Consider the following 24762-nt stretch of genomic DNA (forward strand, 5'->3'; position numbering starts at 1 on the left):
ACTCTATGGGACCTAGCTCCTCTTCAGCACAGGTGGCATTAGACAGACTACAGCCCTGGCTCAGAGATTTCTGGAGCCAGGGCCAGAGACGGGTGTCCACTGGCACAGTAGTTCTAAAACCTCACTATACTTCGACCTCCAGCACTCACGTCTTATCAGTCAGAACTAGGGCCAGTCTCCATCTGAGCTGCTGGTGGGGGATAAAAGTGCTGAGGTCTAAAGGGTGAACGTCAGATGCTGGAGGTCTGGGTACCTCAGGTGCAGGCCTGCAGAACAGTGGTTCTCATTACTTTCTAAGGTGGAGACTTGGAATGCACCTGCCCACACATGCTCACAATTCCAGCATCTGTAGGCAGGAGGATTTTCAAAGTCTAAGGGTTTGAATTTCTTGATACACAAACAAACAGGCACAAGAATAAAATGTACATAAAAGATGAAATGTGCTTACAGGGTCACAGCAGGGGAAGGTGACCCTGGCTACCCTCCACCTGAGAGAGTCACCTGCCCCTGCCTACTGGGAAGCAAGAGTGCTGGCACTAAAGGCATGCACCACCACTACCATCCAACAATCTGTGAGGATTTCAAGCAAGACATCCACACAAAAGTCCCCCAGCCCCCAAGATCCTCAAAGCTCACAAGGAGGTCTATATACAGACAGGAATGGCAGCAGACAGGATGGCTTGCTTTCCCTGACCACTGAGGTCCTCAGGTTAGTTCGTTCTCAGCAGATACTCAACAGAGCAGAGCAGTCTTCTGCACAACTCCCGGCCCCCTGCTAGGAAGGCTAAGTCCACGTGTGGAGTTCCCACAGCACTCACTAGATTCTGAGAACAGTTACTTCCCAGACTAAGAAGCTGCCATTTGGGTAAGACAGGAGGGAGCAGCATGATCGAGTCTATGTGACTACCATGGGCTCCGCCACAGTTTAATGGTTGGGAGAGTTTGGTGGGGACTGACTGAGCAGACACTGAAACACCGAGGCTGCTGCCACTGCCAGCTGGTGCAAGTTTTATTGAGACAATGTACAAACAGGCCATGGAAACAAGGGTTTTGATGCTGGGACCAGTAACGTAAAATGGAATACAAAAATAAAAAGGCACTAATCTGTTAAGAAAAGACACTCAATGTATTCTAAGAATATAAGTCATTTAATACTGTTAATTTTATAGCACAAAATAAAACAAGCTATGATCCCCAAAAATAATTTTAAAAGCTTACACAGAAAATATTATTGCCTGACACTTATGATCTTTAAGTTACACATGTCAAAAGAGTTTTATGTTGTTTTAAAACACACAGTGAAGGCTGTCTAGAAGCAAGGCCACTGTTCCTCCTGTTTAGAGAACTGTCCTCCTGCTCCTCGAGAATATACAAGCAGCTCAGTGTCCAGACTGGCAGCAGTCCCAGGGATGTGGTTCTCTGGTCCCATGGTGAGGAGTCCACAGAGAGCATTAGTCTTAGGTACTGTGTTACAACAATCAAGGATTCACTCATTTTAAGAGGTTAATGAACATAGTATTAAAAGATTAAATTATAAACACCTGGAACAAGAACACATCATCCCTTAAAAACACTCATTATTCTGAACAAAAGTTACAAGAGCAGTGGCCATCAGTCCTGGCCCATCTTGTCTGTAAACAGCTGGAGAGGAAGGCTAAGGCTGGCGCAGTGCCAGAGATGTGCATCTCCAAGGGAGGGCACAGAGTCTCTTCCGGTGAGCAGGGGGTTCTGCGTCTGGGTGACCAAAGCCAGTGCACCCTGGTAACCCTGCAACAGGTGGTATCAAAGCAGCGTAGAAGTGACAAGGATGCTTCCTGCAGGAGGTTCTGTCCAGGAAACAGGACTGCAGCCTAGCTATCTATGACGAGACTACCTAGTTGTCTCCTTCTCAGACACAACAGCCACAGTGAGTGGGTTGTCACCCCAGTACTCTCTACAATACAGCAGAGCAGACCATGTAATGATGGTCACAGAAGGAAAACCCCAGATCACATTCCCTTCTGAGGCCGAGGGTTTGCCCAGAGGAGTGGGACCTAGGCAAGATGCCACTTTCTATCAGTGCACAAATTTAAGTCAGGAAATTACTACTTTTGGCACATATCCTGAGAGTTCTGAACTTGTCTTATTTTCAGCTTTGGATCTGAGGGAGCTATAGAAACATTTACATGGGCCAAATTAGCTGATTTCAGAAACCAAACTCCAAGTTTATGGGGCATTTTGATTCTGAATTTACATGGAGTCTTTCTTGCTGGTCAACAGACTTGAGAAGGGAAACCCTCTTCTCAAAATTGGCTGCCTGTGCCAAGCAAACTGCTATAATCAAAAGTTATCAAGCTACTTTAGTTAAAAGCAGTTTCAAAAGACCTTAAGAGCTGGGTGTGGTGACTCAAACCTTTGTAATTTCAGCTGAGGCTGGTATGGAAAATTTGAAGCTAGCATGGCAATTGGTGGAGATCCCATCACAAAATTTAAAAGAACTCAGTGGCAGAGGGTTTATCTACCATGTATAAGGCAGGAGGTTCAAGTCCCACAATGGGTGTGAGTCCTTGGGGTTTGTGTCCTCTGTGAACAAGGCATGTATTCAGTGCAGGTATCCAAAGGCATAGGGCTGAACTGGGTCACTAGCCACAAGGCAAGTATTGTTCTAGGCAGGGTTTGGGGTTCCCTCAACAGACCTTGCCAAAAATGGCAGCTTTCAGAGACAAAAAGAACTGACCTCTACTACTTTTTTCTGGAAAGCCACAGACATGGAAACATGATGGATGATACCACCCCCAAAGGACTATTATGTCACATGAACATTCTTTATTATGTTATCAGCCTGATGGAGCACTGATTTAAAGAAAAACAGATGGGGCTCAAAACGTGGCTCAGTGGCTAACAGCACTTGCTGCTCTTACAGAAGACCCAGGCACAATTCTTAGCACCCACATAATAAATCCAGGTCCAGAGGATCCCATGCCCTCTTCTGGCCTCCTTAGACACTGCACCTATGTGATGCACATTCATACATGAAGGGAAATACCCATACACTGAGGGGCGGGGGTGAAGGTGTGTTTCTAAAACAGTCTCTGTCTATAGGCCTGGCTGTTTTGTAACACATTACATAGACCAGGCTAGCCTTGAACTCTGAGACCTGGTTGCCTCTGCCTTTCTAAATGCTGGGATTAAAGGTGTGTGCCACCATGTCCAAAACATACACATTACACACACACACACACACACACACACACACACACACACACTTTAAGAGAAATAAATATAGTGGACAAATGGTTGTGTTAGTTTTGTCTCCTGAATATACTCCACTAGTTCTTACAGCCTAAGAGCCTGCACAGCCAGGCTCACAGTTGCAGCTTTTGTGTAGATGCTGGAGCTACTCACTAAATCACTGCTACATTTCTGGGTCTTCTGTGGTGTTGTATGTGGAGGTGTGTCCTCATCAAGGTCAGCCGAAACAGCATACTACAGAAAAAATCTAGAACTCAGGTTTGCCACATGTGGATAAGGGATTAGACACACATTTGTACCAACTGACTTGCATATTGGGTCATGGTATATAGGTTAAGGGTCCCAGAGTCTGCATTTTCTTTGCTTAGGAGCACTGTGTACTGTTCCACAGCCTTAGTGGAACAAAACACACAGTACTGCCACTTTCAAGCTGCCTGGGACAGGCTGGGTCAGGTTAGGAAGGGCTGATAAGACTTTGTGGTAAATCCACTGTTCTTAAAGGGTGCACTCATTGATAAGCTAGCTAGAACTGACCAAGTGCTCCACCCTTTTCTGACCAGACTCCACAGACCACGGCTCACCCTGGTGTTTCCCAGCTGCATACAGCATGGCACACCATGACTGTGGTTTGTGTGTACTGTTTGCCACATGGTACACAGGGTCATGGCAACCAAAAGATAAAGGCCTCCACTTCAGGGTGTCTTTTCATATTCCATTAGTTACATACAGCAGCTTCAGTTTGGAAGCTCAGGGACTGTTCCTTAGACTATCACAAAAATTCAACCTACTATTTAAAAATCTGTTCAGATCACACTAATGAAGTAGTTTTCCAAAAACAAAACTAAACAAAACCAAGTGGAAAAAAGCCAGATTTCAGAAGTTCGGAAAGAACTGTCTGGAGTTTACTTCCTCTGTTGTCCCAAGGAAAACAAGTTGATGGCAAAGCCACTGCTCTGTGGCCCAGCAATGGCAAGAGCTTGCGGAGGCTAACCCTGTCCATGTGGACGCCAGCAGGCTCACACGTTCTATGTGACAAGCAAGGCAGTGATGAGAAGGGAGGCCCTTTTTGTGTTCAGTTCTCTACCTGTGCGGTTCCACCGGCATTCCAGTCTACAATCCACAAGAACTCTAAAATCAGCTACTCTTTGACAGCATGACTATGATACAAATGTCAAGACGAAGCTGCTGGAAGCATTCCAAGTATGCAGGAGCCCGCCAATGTATGGAAAGCCGTCCGCCAGCAGCTAGGTGTGACTTGCATGTGAGAGAATGCTTCTCACTTCAAAGGAGACTATGGCAGGCAGAACAAAGCAGCAGCAGGGACAGCAATAGCAATCACTCGTTGTCATCTGGGTTTTGAGGGTCAAAGATTTTAACATGTGTGAAAGGGAAAAGCCCTTTGCGCCCATTCACCTCGCCTTCCCACTGGCCATTTATATTCATCCTTGTGACTTTTACAATGTCACCAACCTGTAGGGATAGAGAAGACAAAATTAGCATCATTGTGCAAACAAAAGAAAGACAGTTCACATTAACCCACAAATGCTACCTATCCAAAGACTAAGACTAACCTTTTTTCTTCACTGTTTGGACCTGAAAATCAAGTACTACAAAGACACAAGATGCCACCAGTGTACCTAGGACACCTCTCAGCTGGCAAGTATCTGTGAAACAGTTTCTGAGCACAAAGCAGTCATCACCCCAGTGGTTACTAATAGGTGAACATACATGTGCATGTCAAGCTACACAGAAGGGTGGGAAGTAGCCAAGCCTGGTGCTCACAATCCCAGCATATAGAAGGTCAAGGCCAGAACAGTCTGGTTTCACTGAGATTCTGTCTCAAAAGAAGAGACTGTATTGCTTTGACATATATATATATATATATATATTTTTTTTTTTTTTGAAAGATTTATTTACTATGTATGCAGTGTTTTGTCTGCACATATACCTGCTTGCCAAAAGAGGGCACCAGATCTTATTACAGATGCTGTGAGCCACCATGTGGACATAAAGACAACATCTGAGGTTGACCTCTGACCTCAAAAAACAATGACAAAAACATGAAGGGGAGGAAGGAGAAGACAGGAAAAGGGAATCTGTTCACCTCAATTCACAGGAATGGGGCTTCTATCAGCAACATCACCTCACTCACCATGGCCCCTAAGTATCCATGATGCAGTGGGTGGATGTGGGGGACACTAGAGGGCTGGTCTGCCCTTCAGTCCCGAGTGCCTAGCTTACAGGTGTAAGTCACAACCTGAGGTTTCCTTAGCTCTGAGCTACACAAATACATACACAAAATAAACAAATAAATGTAATGAAAGAAAAAAATGCAGGGTATATGAATTCTATCCACTGCTGGAGGACAGGCATCTAAGAAAAGCTGGGAATTTTATTGGTAAAGAGGTCTTTGCTAGGCAGTGGTGGTGCACGCCTTTGATCCCAGCACTTAGGAGGAAGAGGCAGGCGGATCTCTGAGTTTGAGGCCAGCCTGGACTACATAGTTAGCAGCCCAAAAATAATAAATAAAACAAAAGAGGTTTTCAAAGCATTTTGGGGACCTAGAGAGCTCTGGAAGTACTCTCAGGGCCCAACAAATATTTGATCAGGATTTTCAAAATTGTATTTATATAATTATTACAAAAAAGTATAACCAAGGTGTGCTACCATTGACATATTAGCCTTCACTATTCTGACAATTTGTTTTTATGATCTTTAGAAGGTTAGCTTTAAAAAAAAAAAAACTACCACTACTTGCAACAAAATAACTGAACACTGAGTTGGTACAAGACCGCATGTGTGCCAAGACTGTATGTTGTTCATGATACTCCCAATTTCTTCTGCCTATTGTAATTTTCTATAAAGATAGGGTCTCAAAATACAATGGGTCTGGAGAGATAGCTCAGCCATTATTAACAAAACCTGCTGCTTTTCCAGAGGATCCAAGTTCAATTCCCAGCACCCACATGGCAGGTCACAACTGTCCATCACTCCACTTCCAAGGGGAGGCAATGCCTACCTTTGGCACCAAACATTCAAGTGGTGTACATATATACATGCAGGAAAAACACACATATCCATAAAATATTAAAAATGTTTATGAGATGTCAGTTCCTTCCACTAGGTGGGTCCTAGGAATAACTCAGGTCCCCAAGATAGGCAGCAAGCATCTTTACCCACCGAGCCATGTGGCTGGCCCTTACCTAGTATTTTTCAACTTTGTCGGTAACAGGGGTCCTATAAAACTGGTAAAGGGGAGCCAGAGGTAGGAGTATATCATATATCTTGCTGGTGCAATGCTTGTCTAGCATGCCCAAGTCCTAGTGTTTGAGTTTCAGCACCACAAAGAGCAGGAGAGGAAATGACACATAAGAAAAATGCATTTCGAAATGGCAGATGTTAAAAGAAATAAAGGGAGAAAAAAAAAAAATCACACACAGAGTTACATGTTGTGGTGTGTTGTGTGTGTGTTGTGTGTGTGTGTTCATCTGTCTGTCTATAATCTACTGAAGAAAGGAGGATCAAGGAATCAGGTTTAGCCTTGGCTTCACAGTGAGTTCAAAGCCTTGATTCCATCAAGTCATGTCTCAAAAAGTCACAGTCAACTAACCAAACAACCCCTTTGAAACAATCCATAAAAGCAAACAGAATGATAGATGGAGGGAGATGTGAAATCAGTGTCTAATAAAACATTCTAATGGATACAGCAGGATAAAGATAACAGGAAGACAAGAATAGAGTATGCAAGACACTGAAAAACAACTCTTTATACTTCTTTCCACGAGATTTCATTAAGGCAGCTTCATATCCTTAAGTAATTTCCCTATCTCTCCTGCGGTTTGACAGTAAACATTCTGTAGTTGCGATGTGGCCAATGCTTGTTGAGTATGTTAGATAACAACATAGCAACAATTATGTACATTACATACATAGAGTCAATAAAACAGAAAAACAAGCCACTTCAAGCTAGACAGAGCCTGGAAGCAGCACCTGACCTAGTCCCTCCTGTGACTATAAACAGTGCCTTCTGCATGCCAAGCCAAGCACTCTACCAGCACCACAGACACATTGCCCTTTACTGTTACAAATATTTATTTTTATTGTTTTCATTGCATGTGTGTGAGTATGTGTACAAGAATATGGGTGCCTGAAGAGTACAAGGGTGTCAGATCCCCCGGAGCTGACAAGCTCCTGACATGGGTTCTCCACAAAAGCAGTATACACTCTTGAAGGTATTTACTCAATAGAAAACATAGTATGTGAAGGAAAATATATTCATTAAAAAAAGTATCAAGGGGCTGGAGAGACGGCTCAGAGGTTAAGAGCACTGGCTGCTCTTTCAGAGGTCCTGAGTTCAATTCCCAAAAATTACATGGAGGCTCACAACCATCTGTAATGAGATCTGGTTCCCTTTTCTGGCCTGCAGGCACACATGCAGGCAGAACACTGTAAACATGATAAATACATAAAAATAAATTAATTAAAAACAAAACTTTTTTTTTTTTTAAAGAAAAATAGCAAAGCCATGAGGGGCTAGCAAGATGGCTTGGTGGGTAAGGTACTGGCCATGCAAGTCTGAGAACCTGAATTCAATCTTCAGAACCCATGAGGGAAGAACTGACACTACAGATTTATACCCTGACTGACACATGTGCATGGTGAAATGTGCCTACCTCTTCTCATGTGCATATGTGCACACACTCACACACTCACACACAAACCAGCACACAGGAGGCCAAGGCAGTAGACTATTTGAAAATTACCAAATCAATTTAAGAGTATTTGTACCCTATTTCTACACACACACACCCCAGCACACAAGAGGCCAAGGCAGTAGACTATTTGAAAATTACCAAATCAATTTAAGAGTATTTGTACCCTATTTCTACACACACACACACACACACACACCCCAAAAAACCAAACCATTCCCCCCCTTTTTGGCATATATGTCTATGTCATGTATTACAGACACACACACACATATATATACACGCTATCTCATTGGGACATAGGGTCACCAGTTAGGCCAGGCTAACTGGTAGGTGAGCCCTAGGTATCCAAGTATTTCCTTCTCCCTAGCAGTGTGATTACAAATGCATGCACCATTCCTGGCTCTTTACATGGTCTCCGAGGAACAAACCCACGTCCTTGTGCTAGTGTGGCAAGTGCTTTATGGCCTGAGGAGCTACCTCCCCAGGCAAACAAAATTCTCTGGAGAATAGTTCATTCTGATTTATCAGCCAACAACAATATCATTTGCTAATAGAAAAAAAAATATCAAAAAAAAAAATGTGAGAAGCAGAGGCAGGCAGATCTCCATGAGTTCCAGGATACCCAGGGCTGCACAGTGAGACCCTGTTGGGACCCTGGGTGGCAAGATGGTTCAGCAGATACAGGCCTCATCTCTACGGTCCATACAGTATAAGGTAGAGCACCAGTTTCTTCAGTTGCTCTTAAGCACACACATGTAATAAAAGGAGGCAAGTGCTTTCCCCACAGAACTTTTCCCTGGTTTTAGCATCAGAAGAATTTTCTAAAGACATCTTTTAGAGGACTAATGGGCATGATCCATCTCTGTAATTATAGCACCCAAGATGCTAATACAGAAGGACTACTTATCTTGAAACCATCATGGGCTCCAGAGTGAGAACCTGTATCTACAGACACATCTATTCTTCTGACAGCTGGGTCACAATATTTATGTAGCCCAGAGTGGCCTGGAATTTACCATGTAACCCAGGTTAGCCTTGAACTGTTAATCCTCCTGCTTCAGCCTCCAGTAGATAGTGACTACAGGTTTATATCAACATCCAGGGAACAGTCTTGCTTCTGACATAGTGTTGTAATCATGGAAAAAAGCATCTTTGCCAGTAAAAAATTTCTAAAAATTAGTTGCAAGAACTGACATAACACTCAAGACAGAAGTGTAAGATGGGCACCTGTGCTGACTGCTACTATTGAGTAGGGCTCAAAACCAGCCTGGGTAATAAAGCAAGACCTAATCCAGAATCAAGTAAGAGAGTCTGGTCAGTCCTCATGAATTTGAAACCCAAAGGCTGATTCCATGGGCCCTGGACAGTCACATACCGCCAAAGCATCAACACCCAAGGCTCTTAAGGCAGCCTGTGGGTACTGATGAGCCTTAGGGGAAAAGCTTCCCATTACTGGAATGTGACAGAGATGAGGGAAAGCAGCCTTATATTAGGAAGTTGTGACCCTGTTTGGACCTCTAGGGCTGAGTCAGGGGCTTCATGATGAACATGATGGAGAATCAACACAACGTGGGTAATAAACTACAGCCAGCCTGGGTTGGTTCTGGTCCACTCTGTCAACAAAAAGCATTGCCTTGCTGAGCTGTTTCTGCTTTGTGTTTCTCTGTGGGACACTGAGACCGTTCTAAGACACAGACACTTCATTATGCTTGGCATACTGCTTCACCTCAGCAAGCAAAAGCAGAAACGAAGCTGCTGTTGTAAGCTACACACAGTGTACAGTGCTGTGACACTGTGGGATAGGAGAATCCTTCCAAGTATAAGGCAAACCTGAAAGGGAGGGACACACACAAACACATCCTTAGTGAATTCAAGGTTTCTTGGCTATATATCAATATCCTGTCTAAAACAAACAAAATGAAGTCACAACACTGTTAATGTGAATTTAATTCTAGCCAATGAAGAAAACAAAATAGAAATCTGAGAATTCTAGCCAGTCACTGAAGGGAACTTGCACAACACAACAGGCTTTGAGAAAGCTACTTCAAAAGACTCAGAGAACAGATATAACCTAAATACTGGGGGTTCAAAATACTGTAGAAAATCCTTTTGTACACTGTGAAGATTTGTCACTGTGACTAGTTTAATAAACAAGCTGACTGGCCAATAGTAGAACTGGATAAAATTAGGTGGGAAAAGCAAAACTGAGAATGATGGGATAAGGAAGGGTGGAGTCAGAGGAGTCAATAGCCAGAAGGAGAACATACAAAATGGGATAGAGGTAAGGCCATCACTGATTAATTAAAATGCGTTAAGTTGTAAGAGCTAGTTAGTAATAAGCCTGAGCTATTGGATGAGCATTTGTAATTATTAATAAGTCTCTGAGTGATTATTTGAGAGTGGCTAAGGGACAAGAAAACTCAGCCTATATAAAAATAAACCAGAGAGAGGTTGCCAAGATGACTCAGTGATATAGAGCCATGTGCTTGCTGCTCTTTAGAAGACCAGTTTGGTTTACATCACTGGGCTGCTCAAAACTGCCTGGAACTCCACCTCTAGAGATCCGATACTCTTTTCTGTCTTCTATGGACATCTGTACACATGTGATTCAAATACACACACTCAAGCATATACATATACACATAAAATAAATAATTAAATCTTTAAGGAGGTGATGTCAACAAAAGGAATTCAAAAGCAATTTTTATTTTATCTTAAGAATGCCAGTGAGCTCAAAGATCACTGAGAATAAAAAGATCACAATAAACCTAGAATTTCAGTGGATGCCTTTAATCCCATCACTTGGTAGGAGGAGGCACAAGGATCAATAATTCCAGGTCTACACCATGGTCATACAATGAATTCAAGGCCAGCTGGGCTACATGAGATCCTGTCTTAAAAATAAATAAAATAGCAATAACAAAAAACATGAGCTGGAGACATGCATGGATCAGCGGTTGAGACCACTGCCTGATGTTACAGAGGACCCAGGTTCAATTCTCAGCACACACATGGCAGCTCACAACCATCTGTAACTCCAGTTCCAGATATGAACTAAATAATAAATAAGGTCAAGTCACACAGTTTGTGTCAAATAGGGAAGATGTAAATTCTATAGGTGAGTTTGAAACCAAACCTGAACAAAATGCCAAAAACAAGTAGCAAACAAAAGGTATTGGGAATGCCAGGGATTGGTGGCACATGACTCTAATCCCAGCACTTGGGAGACAGAGGCAGGTGGATCTCTGTGAGTTCGAGGCCAGCCTGGTTTACAGGGCAAGTTCCAGGACAGGCTCCAAAGCAATACAGAGAAACCCTGTCTCAAAAAACCAAAAAGTATCAGGAGAAGTTGAAGTTGTACAGAAGACTTCAGTAAAAAGATCTAAATGTTTCTTCCTGAAATCTTTTTTATGAGATGGTACAAGGTGTTTGTTTAGCATGCACAAATCCCTGGGTTTGATTCCTAGAACCACATACACCAGATGTGCTGGCTAGTTTTTATGTTGACTTGACAAAAGCTAGAGTTGTCAGAGAAGGAGGAGCCTCAATTAAGAAAATGTCTCTAAAAGATGTAAAAGATCAGACTGTGGGCCAGTCTGTAGGGCATTCTCTTCATTAGTGATTGATGTAGGAAGGCCCAGTCCATTGTGGGTGGTACCATGCCTGGGCTAACGGGCCTGGATTCTGTAAGAAAGCATGTGGAGAAATAGGTAAGCAGCACTCTTCCATTGTCTCTGCATCAGCTCTTGTACCCCTCCACCTCAGGCTTCTCCCATGGGTTTCTGCCCTGACTGCTTCCCATGATCAACAGTGATGTGTAAGTATAAGTGAAACAAACACCCACATTGCTTTTCATCAAGGTGTTTCATCTTAGCAACAGAAACCCCAACTAAGACAAAAGTCCCTGCCTGTAATCCCAGCTTGGGATGTGGAAGCAGGAGGATCACAAGTTCAGAGTCATCCTCAACTGTAAAGTTCAAGGTCATAAAGGTCCTACGTTAACAAAACACACCAATCTTTTTGAAGATGGTTAGCCAGAAACAGGAGAGTGACCAAGGTGCTAGACACCTACTCAGAGTTACCAAGGTTTCAGAAAACAGTGTTAACAAGACAAAACTAAAATATTCAGAGGAATAGTAGAGCCATCTGCATATGTAAAAAAGAGTCTCTAGAGCTGGGTGTGGTATGCACCTATAATTCTAATGACTTGAACCCAGGATTTTCTCCTTTTTTTTTACTTTATGTGCATTGGTGTTTTGCATGCATGTTTGTCTTTGTGAGGGTGTCAGATCCCCTGGAACTTAAGTTACAGATAATTGTGAGCTGCCACGTTGTTGCTGGGAATTGAACCCTGGTTCTCTGGAATAGCACATAACCTGAGCCATCTCTCCAGCCCAAACCCAGGATTCCAGAACCAGTCTGGGCAATACCAGAAGGACCTGTCTCTAAATAAAAGAAAACAAGGCTATATAAGCACAGGAAGGGGACAGATATACTGGATGGTTTCTTATGATAGTCAGAATGCAAGAACTTGTTAACTAATAAAACTAACAGCCCAGAATTAACTCACCCTATAAAACTGCTCCATAAATTCTATAGTATCCCAAGTTCCTGTCACCATCAAAGAGTTAATCTGCTGAGGAGCGAACATGTTAAGTAGCATCCAAGTCAGACTGGAAGGTCAGTGGAGTTGGACAGTGTAGAAGGTCAAAATACCTGGGAGAAGGCTAGATTAGGCACTAAGCAATAATCCCAACTTCATTTATCCTTGGTTTTTTACCAAGGCTAATCTGAGTCTCTTTGGGTATTACTTGAAGTTTATGACATGGATACTCTCATCTACAGACTGTATGTATTCTCCTGACCGATTCTTGTAGAGCACCACGAATAACAAAGTGTTGTGTGTGGACAATCTTGGGTGCCATTCTTTATTTTCTCCTTTGACTTGAGACAGGGTCTCTTGTGGGCTTGGACCTTCACTGACTAGACTAGACTAGCTGGCCTGTGAGCTTCCAGGAATCCATTTGTCTTTGCCTGTCTCCCATCACTGGGACTATACAGACTCCACTCCAACTTTTATGTGGATTCTAGGGATCAGACTCAGGCCTTCCCCATCACAAAGCAAGCATTTTACTCTAGCCTCAACCCTGTTTCTTTTCTTTTTTCCCCGAGATAGGATTTCTCTGTATTGCTTTGACTGTTCTGGAGCTAGCTCCCTTTTGTAGACCAGGCTGGCCTCAAACTCACAGAGATCCACCTGCCTCTGCCTCCCAAGTGCTTGAATTAAGGGTGTGTGCTGTACCACTGCCTGGCTTCAACCCTGTTTCTTAACCTCTATCATATAGGAAACTGTGATTGAAGATCCATTTAGATACAAACTCAACACAGCAAACACCTGTAAGTGGGTATACCCAAAACAAGAAAATATTCACATGGTAGGAAATTCTCTGCCCACCATCTCCTACCACTTTCTAAGATGGAGTCTGCTCATGTAACCCAGGATGATCTTGAACTCCAACTCCTGATGCTCCTGTTGTTACCTCCAAGTGCTGGGACTGCAGGTCTACACCACACTTGGCTCTTCCCTTTCTTTGTAGTAATAAATACATACTAGAATGTGAGTGAGAGTATCTTTAGGAGGGAATAAAACATTTTCTGTGAAATTTAAAATTACTAAAGAGACACAATGCCTGCTTGTTTCATACTTCAAATTAAAGCAATGCCAAGAAAAATGTTAATCTCATTAGCTCTTTTATAACACATGAAAACCTGCTCCCCCTGCTGTCTTTTGCCAACCCTTTACCCAACACACTCTCTGTGTTCATCTACTGGTGGTTGCTCAGTAGTGTTTCAAGGCCCTTCGTGCAGCCTCTTTCCTCTGCCTTCTCTGGTTTATCAGCTAGCTGTATTTATCCTTCAAGACTCAACTAAGGGTTACCTCCTCCAGGAAGCCTTTCCAGACCACCTACCTACACTTCCTTCCCTATTCTCCCTTTCTTCACACTGGGAAGCTCCTTGGTGCACACATCACCACCCCAGTTGGTTATATGAATGTATAGCTAATGGACAAATACCAACTCTTCAGCCAGGTTGCTTAGAGAGTTTAAGTAATTTCCCATAAAAGCCAGGATGTAAAATAGGCCCATACTACTTCCCCATCTTGCTTTTCAGATAAGGAACTTCGATTATAAGTATTCTGTAATAACAGCACTCTTGCTCCAACTATTATCTTCTAATTAGAGCTCTTTTAGCATGCTTACACACATCAGGCAGCCCACAACTGCTTGAAACTCCAGTGCCAGGGGATCTGACACCCTCTTCTGGCCTTCTGGGATACTACACTCATACACAGAGACCCACATACAAGATCTTTGGAAAGGGCAGGCTAGATTGCTGCCCTAGTTTGGGAACTTTTCCTGTGGCATGATGAGCTTTTCTAGCAGCCCTTTATGGCTCCACTGAGACCAATGGAGAGCTCTGCTATCTTCTTTCCTTTCCTATCTTTCACACTGGAGACTGAAACTACCACTCAGTGATATCCCAACTTTTTGTTGTTGTTTTTACCTTTATGGGACAAGGTCTCACTGAGTTGCCCAGGATGGCCTTAACCTTTTTATCATCCTGATTCAGCTCCTCAGGTAGTTGGTATACAGACCTGGCTAGCTCTGCTGTTAAGGAGTGAGGACACATATCTACACTTCTCTTACAAATCAACTCACTTCTTTAGAAGCGAGAGGAAAATAGCTAACACTTTTAAACTATCTCTATTTGCAGGGAATCTTTTAAAAGTCAACTTATTTATTTAAACTTTGTAGTGTTGGAAATCAAACTGATAGCTGATCTTCATTCCCACCCTCAATAATTATTTTTACAGGGAAAACAAAACAACACAAATTGCAAAATAATTCAGGTACTACTGCTTGATACTACCTAAGGGAATAAGGAAGTTCCAATGACTGGCACATTTTGCCCTACTTTTTTCAGTCTTCCTCAACTTAATTTTAATACTTTCACTAATAACCTAGTTGCAACATTCCCAAGAGAATTGTTTTTAGAAGACAGCAAAAGTAGAGAATCATTGCTTTCTTACGTCACAGCCAACAGTTTATAGGGAACAGCCTCAGTGGGGCAGTAAAGAAAGGTCTTCTGGGTTACACTAACACATTCTTCGAGTGAAGTACCACATAAGGCCTGTGATGATGAAGGTTTGGTGACAGCTGGGTCAGCATCATGAGAAATGTGGTTTGAGGGGTCAAGTATGTGTGTTATCTTAAAAAATACATCATTAAGTCTGGCTCTCTTACTCACAAACCTCTAGGTCATTCCTCTACAAACACCTCCAACCCTACTCTGCACATGCCAAGGAGTGCAGCCATACAGCAAACACCATCTAAAACAGTCTCTTAAAATCAAAGATCAAGCCAGGCATGGTTAGTGAATTCTCACAATCTTCGTATTCAAGAATGCTGAGATAGAAGGACAGTCATCAGAGTGTGAGGCTAGCCTGGAATGCACAGTGAAATCCTGTCTAGAAACAAAACAGAATCAGACTTCAACAAACAAGTGCATGAAAGCTTTCATCCTAACAAGTCTTATTCTGAAATAACAACTATCTCAAAAGGCAATGTAAACAATACAAACAGGATGGTATTTCACTTTGCTTTGTTTCTCTGAGTCAAGGTCTCCTATTGACTAGTTTAGCTATCTCTATCTCTCTAGTATTGGCATTGCAAGTATGTGTTACCACACCCAAAACCACAATGGAAGGTATTAACAGCCCAAAGTATTTATGGGTGAGGTGTGTGGACCAGTCAAGATGGGTTTTATGGAGGATGGAGAGATGGTAAGAGCTGCTCTTCTAGAGGGCCTGGGTTTAGTTTTTAGCATCCATATGGAGGCTCATAATCACCTGTAACTCTAGTTCCAGGGGACTCAACACCTTCTGGCTTCTGAGGGCACTGCATGTACATATGTAAAGACATACATAAAAGAGACATATGGGCAAATTACCATACACATAAAACACTAAAATAACAAAATAACAGAGCCAGGTGTGACAGATAGCACATGCCTTTAATCTCAGCACTTGTGTAGCAAAGGGGGGTGGATTATCTTTGAGTTTGTCGAGTGTATGTAGCAAGTTCCAGGACGGCCAGAGCTACATAATGAGATCCCATTTCTAAATAAGAGGTATGCCTCTGTGTATGTGTGTGTGAGAGGGAGAAAGACGAAGAGAGAGACAGAGAGGAGAGACATAGATGGGAGGGTGGAAGGGATGGCGGGAGGGAGAGAGAGAGGGAGGGAGGGAGGGAGGGAGGGAGGGAGGGAGGGAGGGAGAGTAAAAGCACACTTGTTTTGTGGTAGTGGAAGTCTCATCAGCCAATTAGACTCCAAGACCTCCATTCCTCCTACCTTGGCCTCTTGAGTGCTAGGATTTCAGGCAAGTGCCATCTTGCCTGGCTCTTACTCTGGTTTCTTTCCTGCTCTAAACACAACTGGACCCCTCTCCTCAGTCCTGGTTCCTGATATAAGCTACAGGTCCTCACTCTTCTTTTGGCCCTGAAACAAATTTTCAAGTGTAACTCACTTAGATATTATATTATTCCTGGCCTGGTTCAAAGTTAATTGGCCCAGGAATAATTAGCAGAAAGTTATATATAAATGAATTATGGTTAATTTTAAAAGTACATTTATTTTCCCTATGGATGTGCATGCAAGTGCCTGAAGAAGCCAGACACACTGGATCCCCCTGGAGCTGGAATTACAAACAACTGTGAGCTGCCCAGTATGGATGTTGAGAACTTCATTCCAGTCTCCTACAAGACCAGTATGTCCTTTTAAGTGATGAACCATCTCTCCAATAACACTATAGCTAATTTTTATCTGTACTCATGCTGTATGTGTTATGAATATACAGATATAGGAGAAACAACTGAAGGCTACCCCAGGCAGTGGTGGTGCAAGCCTTTAATCCCAGCACTTGGGAAGTAGAGACAGGTGGATCTCTGTGAGTTCAAGACCAGCCTGTCTGCACAGCCAGTTCCAGGACAGCTAAGACTACACAAAGAAACCCTGTCTTGAAAACAACAAAAAGAACTGAAGGCCAGCCTCAACTAGAGACACTGTGGGTTACTTTCTGTTTTCAAAGCAATTAGTTCTATTCCATTACTTCATTTTCCTTTAGGACACCTGGGCTTTCTCTCAACTTTCTCCTATTCCCACCTCTGGGTAAACACAGAAAAATAGCCTACTAACTTAATCTTAGTTTTCCTAACACATGCAATAATACTAGATAAGCATATCCAACTATAGTCATTGTGATAGTTACATAGCACTTTAAGGTTTACAAAGCATCTTCACAAATACACTGTCATTTGGTTTCATAACAATGTACTGAGGATGGTTAACAGAGCTATTTGCATTTTACAGAGGACAGAGCTAAAAGAGTGGAGGTTTGTGATACATAATTCCACATTATTAAATAATACTCAGAAATTACCTCACTGTATGTACTTTATATCTCAGTAAAAAGACAAAAACCAAAATACATTCTAAAACCTACTTTATTTTTCAGATCTGCCTATTGCTCATTCTTTCTCTCCTAGACCCACTATGGCGTTAGTGCTCAGAGGAAGGAGGACTGTCTAACATTGGAGGAGAGCCTTGTCTACATAATTCCAGGCTAGCCAGGGCTAGGACAATAGCTCACCCGGTAAAGTGCTTATTTGTCTTGCAAGCATGAGGGTCTGAGTTTGATATCCAGAACCCACATGAAAAAGCTGGGTACTGGGGCTGGAGAGATGGCTCAGAGGTTAAGAGCACCACTGGCTGTTCTTCCAAAGGTCCTGAGTTCAATTCCCAGCAACCACATGGTGGCTCACAACCATCTGTAATGAGAACAGCTGCCCTCTTCTGGGCCTGCAGGCAGAACACTGCAAATAAATCTTAAAAAAAAAAAAAGCTGGGTACTCCAGCACAAACAAGGCAGAGGCTAGCCTAACTGGTGGGTACCAGCCAATGAGAGACTTTTTCTCAAAAAACAAGATGGTTAAGAGCAGCACACAATGCTTTCTTCACACCTGTGTACACACATACATGTACACCTTCACACTTATGTGAAAAGAAAAGATCCCTAAATCCACTTTTTTTTTTTTTTTTTTTTTTTTTGGTAAGAGTGGTGGCATGCGTGTAATCTAGCACTTGGAAAACAGTGATGGGAGGATCTAGTTAGTTTCAGCTACATAGTGTGATGGAGGCCAGTCTCAACTACATAAGACTGTCTTAAAACAAAATAGAACAAGCTGGGCATGGTGGCACATGCCTTTAATACCAGCACTATAAATTTTTATGGTGGTGTTTTCACTTAAGCAAAAAGGAAATGCTAAGCAATGTTCCTTGAGACAGGTGGTGGTGGCATACATCTTTGATCCCAGCACTCAGGAGTCAGAGGCAGGTGAATCTCTGTGAGTTCAAGGCTAGCCTGGTCTACAGAGTAAGTTCCAGGACAGCCAGAGCTACACAGAGAAACCACATCTCAAAAACAAAACAAAACAAACAAACAAACAAAGAAAACAAAACCTCAAATTTTTGAGGCAATAGCCTCTTCAATAGCCTCATTAATGCTGACCTTCAGGATTTCCAGTCTACACATAGAATTCCAGGACAGCCACGACTACACTGAGAAACTGTGTCCCCCCCCCCAAAAAAATAAAAACAAAATGACACTGATAATGTTCAAGTTCTATTTTATACTATTATGATTTACAAAATCTGAGACAAGGATTGATATATTTTAAATTCATTTCTCTGCCTAGTTAAATTTTGAAACATTTTATTTATATTGCTCCTTAATTACAATGCTGGAGATACAGATTTATACAGTAGTATTGTATCTCTGAATGCTAATTTTGTTCATTAGGTAATTGGTCTTCCTAATTATCATTTTCCCTGCTAGAAAGAAAATCAACTACCTACGAGGCTTTGGGATCAGAAAAGAGAGCAAGCAGGCTGGAAACCAAGACTAAAATGGTGACTTGGAAAGGACAAGACATTAATAGTGCATCCTTTCAAATCCGAAGTCTAATTCCCAAGAACATAAGTAACTTTAAATGGATGGCTAACTTAAAAATTAAAACCCATGTTCAAAGGCCAGTCTTGGTAGATTTTTACCTCCAATGCCAAGGCAGTCTTGTCATAAGCACAAGGTACTCTCTTCTGGATTGCTTTTGCAAAGACAGGTCCATTCTGTGTGGATGGCAAAGGGTTGATCGCTGCCCCAGGAGGACTGGCAACTGTAGGTAGAGGAGTTGTGGTCTGAGGTTGAGCATATGCGTGAGCAGGTTCTGGGATGCCATAACTATTAGAATTCCTATTTCCGTGCTTTCCATGTGGTGAAGACCTCACAAGCTTTTCAACATAAGGGACAGGAATCATCCCAACCCGGCCATCCTTGTTCCGGGCACTCCACCACTGTTCTTCAGGCTTCTCTATTATCACTAGAATCTCCCCCTTCTTAAAAGGCAGGTCTTCAGCATCATTCCCAGGAAAATCATACAGAGTCCGTACATATTCCACATTTTCTTCTGCAGCAGACAAGCTGGGTGCTGAGACAGAACCCATTGGTGGGCTTGGATACCTTAAGAGAGAAACACAATTATTCTGAAGAAAAGTCTTATCTGATCCTATACTGGTATCTGTCAAAAAAATCTATTAACCACTCTCCTCTATAATGAAATATTCCTTCATTGTAGTCTCCATAATTAAGAATGTTTTGTCATTGTGTATTCTGGTTGTACTTTCCATAGTCTATAACAATATCCTAAATATACATGGACACATGTGCCACCATCCACAATGGTTTTGGAGTTTTTGTTTTCAGATAACTGATCTGAATTTATTTAACTTTTAAGTAAGTTCTGATGCAGCCTTCTTTTGTTATGACCACTACAGACATATTTCCTCACATTTTTCATTGATGGCTCACATCCTGTGTAGTTCCCTAGTCGCAACAAACAAAAACTAAAAGGGTGGTACACCCTTTTAATCCTAGAACTCAGGAGGCAGAGGCAGGCATCTCTCTGTGAGTTCAAGGTCAGCCTAGTCTACAGAGCAAATGCCAGGATAGGCTCCAAAGCTACACAGAGAAACCCTGTCTCAAAAACAACCAAGAAAGAAAAGAAAAGAGGGAGGGGGGGAGGGAGGGAAAACCATGGCCAGTTAATTGGCTCAGCAGTACATGACCTGTGATCTCCAAAATCAATGTAAATGGTAGAGAACCAAGTCCATAAAGTTATTCTCTGACTACATAAATGTCTGTACCCTCCTCCTCTAGCTGATAAACAAAACTAAAAAACACAGAAAAAGGTGTCAAGTGTGTAGTAAGACTGGGGAGCTTTAACTCAGCCCTAGGAAGGCAAGACAGACAGATGTCTAAGTTCCAGGCCATTCATCCAGAGTTGCATGAGACACTGCCTCAAAAAGAAAAAAGTATGTGTGTGTTGGGGGGCTTGCCTAGTATGTATGTACAAAGCCCTGGATTTTTGATGTCTCTAACAAACAAATAAAACCAAAATCCAAACCAGATAAAATTCCATTTTAATGCAAGTTTTGAAAATTCAAGTTGAACTACTTTCCAAACAGTCCTCCCTGTTCTTTTGTTTTTACTGTTTTAAGGAAGTTTCACTGGAAGAACAAAACAAGGAACAATAAAAAGAAAGAAACATGGGTGGAGAGATGGCCATTGACGTGGTTATGACACAAGCACAAACACCTGAGTTCACACTGGCCTAAGTGAAAGGTCAGGCATGGGGAAGGCAAAGGCAGGGAGATCCATGGCCAGCTACTCTAGCATATCAGTGAGCTACAAGCTTGGTAAGAGACAGTCTCAAAAAGGAAGGGGGGGGGGGTCTGGTATTTCACAATTACAAATTGGGAAACTTGGTTTTAAAGCAATTTTTATTCTTTCTATATTGCTTATTTCAGAACATAAGTAGTATTGCCTGTATGTATTGTCCAAAATATTCAGTTAAATATCATCCAAAATTATACCAAAACAATAAAAAAGTTAATACTTCAAAAAAAAAAAAAAAAAGGGGGGGGGGAAAAGGGGGGATTACCCAATGGGTAAAGGTGTTGACTGTTAAAGCCTGCAGGTCTTGTGTGTGGTGGCATGCAGCTAATAACCTCAGCACTCCTTTAATGAGATGAGAGCCAAGACAAGAGTCACCTAGCAGCTCGAGGGCTAGCTAGCCTGGAGTACTCTCTGAAACAGCAGAGACAGAGAGATCTTGATTGAATCAAGGTGGAAAATAAGAACCCACTCCTGAAAGCTACCCTTTGACTTCACATGCATTCTGTGGCAATGTGCCCCCAACACTTGCAAAATAAGTAAGTTAAAACAAAAGGTGGAGAATGATTTTTCAAATCTACTTCATCATTTGTATGGGCGTTTTGTCTGCATGTTTGTCTATGCACCATTTGTTTGTTGTGCCACATAAGCTAGAAGATATCAGATTCCCCCTAGACTGGAGTTGCCTGTTTTAAGAGAACCAAACCTGGGGCCTCTGGATGAGCAGCCAGTGTTCTGAACTGCTGAGCCATTGTAGTGATTTAAATGAGAATGGCTCCCATAGGCTCATATATTAGAATAGTTGGTCTCCAGTTGGTGGAACCCTTTGGGAAGGATTAGGAGGTATGGTCTCAATGGGAAAGATCTGTCACTGGGGGAAGGCTTTGATGTTTCAAAAGGCCCATGCCATTCCAGTTATATCTCTGTTTCCCTTCCTCCCTCTCCCTCTGGCTTGTACCAGTGGATCGGAATATAAGCTGCTGCCCGACATGATGGTCAAGGACTCTAACCCTGTGAAACTTTGTGCCCCAATAAATATTTTCTTTTATATGTCACCTTCACCAAGGTGTCCTAAAAAATTAATTAAATCAGCCATCTCTTCAACCCCTGAAGAGCAATTTCTGAGGAAGACATTCACTATCAACCTTTGGCCCTCACATGCAAGCACATACATGACTTGCACCCATCCACGTGCAGATCAATAAACACACACACACATACCCAAGCAAACAGCTTACATGCATGCCAAGTTTTTAATGGGTCCCTAAATTCTATTGTCAACAAGAATTACCACCTAATCATTAATAAAAGTTTGTACTGCAAAAGTCACAACCATCAGCTAGCTCACTGGGTTCCAAAACTATGCATTTGCCATGGAGAATTCACTTGAGAATCCCAGCTGGGAGTATAGTTCAGTCACAGGGAGCACAAAGCTCTGGATTCTGTCCCCAGAACTAATGAAGGAAAACAAAAGGGTTTTAAAAGCATAATACCAGCTGGGCACTGGGGACACACACTTTTAATCCCAGCACTCAGGAGGCAGAGGCAGGAGGATCTCTGAGTTCAAGGTCAGCTTGGTCTACAGAGCAAGTTCCAGGACAGAATTCAAAGTAATACAGAGAAACCCTGTCTCAAAAAAACCAAACAAAACAAAACAAAAAACAAAACAAAACAAAAAAAAAAAAAAAAAAGGGCATAATACCAGCTCTTCAGTAACAGCCTATGTAAAACTAGTACAGAAGACTCTCCTCACCTAGGAAATAGTCTAAAAACATGCAAATGTGCCAAATTTTTTTTTGGGGGGGGGTCACCTGCTTACTCATCCACTATCTTTCCCATTTTTTCTGAAGCACAGAATCTACACCAGATTGAAAAGAACCTGTTTTAATCTGAGTCTACACCTCCTTAGGAGCTGGCTTCAGCAACAAGACCATCACCACTCCCATTTGGGACATTCATAACAGTTCCTGATAGACAAACTCTCTTGTGTGGTATATACATACACCCTAAAAGGATATCCTCTCCCCAATTTCAAGAAGCACAGAGCTTCTATTCCAAGGTTGGTGTATACCATACTGATTTTACTTTACAGCACAGTAAGTTCTATTTCAGCTCGCATCCAAGGGTGTTAGCATTTGTATGGATTTAAACAGTTAAACAGACAAGCATGAGAGGCAAAAACAGGCAGGTATCTGTGAGTTCAAGGTCAGACTGGTCTACATAGTCTACATAGGACAGTCAAGGCTACACAGATTCTGTCTCAAAAATAAATGAACAAAACAACATAACTCCAAACAGTTAAACACCACAGATCATGAGGGCACCATTACACCTTCAATGTGGACCCAAAACAGTAAAACCCATGTACCAGACAGCCACAAACCCTAGTATATACTAAGCAATTATGAGACCAAGAATATGAATAAAACCAACCTTTTGTTTTTGAAAGACCATGATTTAGAGACAGAGCAGGAATAAAACTAAGCATAAAGCACAATTATTGTGTGTTGGGGCAGGGGCAGATGAAATTCAGGAGCACTCTACAGAAATACTGAATTTTGAAAAGTCAGAATAAGGCCTTATTCTGTGTTTTAAATGTGACATGTACCCTATAGGCTCTTGTGTTTTCGACACTTGATCCCCAGGTGACAGCACTGCTTTGGAACCTATAAGAGGGAGGGGAAGCCCCACAGGAGGCAGAGTTGCCAGAAGCACATCCTAAACTTTGGTAGTCTGTCTGGCTCCACATCCTGTCTACTGACTGTCTGCTTCCTGACCGGTGAGGCTATGTGATCATCTCTCTGCCTCATGACTCTGGTACCATGCTTTCCCAGCCATGCTGACTGTGTCTCCTACCTTCTTAAACTGTGAGCTGAAATAATAAACTTATCCTCCCCTAAGTTGCTTCTTGTCAGGTATCTAGTCACAGAAACAGAAATACAATGCCTACAGATGTGATGCCAAAGCAAAACAAACAAACAAACAAAAAAATAGCCCTTCCAAGATTTTGCTTTAGATGGACTTAGTTGGCTACAGCCCCAAAGACTCAGATGCTTCTCATGCCCCAAAAGCATCCCAAACAACAGAAGCTCTGCTAAAGGCCTTCCAGAAGAGAGGAAACTTCTGTGACACAGCGGGTTAGACAGACATCGAGATCTGCAGACTATAAATGGTTTTTATTTTTTAATGCTAGGCATAGCGGCATTCACTATTTTAAAAATTACTGCTTTTTATTTTATTTGTATATATATATATATGTCATATTATATGTGGTAAACACATGTGAATGTGTGGGTACATGCATCCATGTGTGCACATGAACAGGCCAGAGCAAGCAAGACATTATATTTCTCCTTGGAACAGGGTCTCTCAGTGAACTTGAAGCTCACTATTTTTTTGGGATAGGCTAGCAGGACAGCAAGCTCTCAAAGATCCACTTGTCCTCTGTTACCCAAATGCTAGGGTTACAGCCATCATACAGCCATGCTTTTTCTTTTCTTTTTGACAAGATCTTACTATTTTGTTATGAAGTTTTGGCTGCCCTGGGACTTGATATGTAGACCGGGTTGAAATTCCTAAGAGATCTATCTCCCTGCCTCTGTTTCCAAAGTACTGGGATAACAGTGTCACCATGCCTGACCATAGCTACATTTTTATATGAATTCTAGGGATTTGAATGAAGTCCTCATGTTTTCAGAGCAAGTGCTCCAGTGAACTCCTTGTGTCTGTAAAAATAACTTTCTGTTCTGTGATAGAGTTAGTTCCAGCATACCAGGACTGTTACACAGAGAAACTCTCAAACAGGGAAAGGAGAGGGGAGATAGAGAAAGAGGGAGAGAGAGACAGGGGAAAGGGAAGAGAGGGGAAAGGGGAGGGGGGAAAGGAAGGGAAGAAAGGAGAGGGAGGGAGAAAGAGACTGGAGAAATAGAGAGAGTGGGGGGGACAGAGGAGAGAAAGATAGAGAGGGGA

At 42.3% G+C, this 24762-nt stretch overlaps 1 protein-coding gene across 1 annotated transcript in view; it reads right to left on the minus strand.

The window, feature by feature from the left end:
* Positions 1–982: 982 nt before the first annotated feature.
* The window catches only part of Crkl (CRK like proto-oncogene, adaptor protein), a 37934-nt gene continuing 14154 nt past the window's right edge, over positions 983–24762 (minus strand). The window contains exons 2-3 of the mRNA XM_051191101.1: positions 19116–19581; positions 983–4701 (exon numbers count right to left, since the gene is read on the minus strand). Coding sequence (XP_051047058.1) covers positions 4567–4701; positions 19116–19581 — 601 coding nt within the window. The 3' untranslated portion in view covers positions 983–4566. The remainder of the gene's footprint in view (positions 4702–19115; positions 19582–24762) is intronic.

Source organism: Phodopus roborovskii, unplaced genomic scaffold (genome assembly GCF_943737965.1).
Source record: "Phodopus roborovskii unplaced genomic scaffold, PHOROB, whole genome shotgun sequence".
NCBI classification, from domain to species: domain Eukaryota; kingdom Metazoa; phylum Chordata; class Mammalia; order Rodentia; family Cricetidae; genus Phodopus; species Phodopus roborovskii.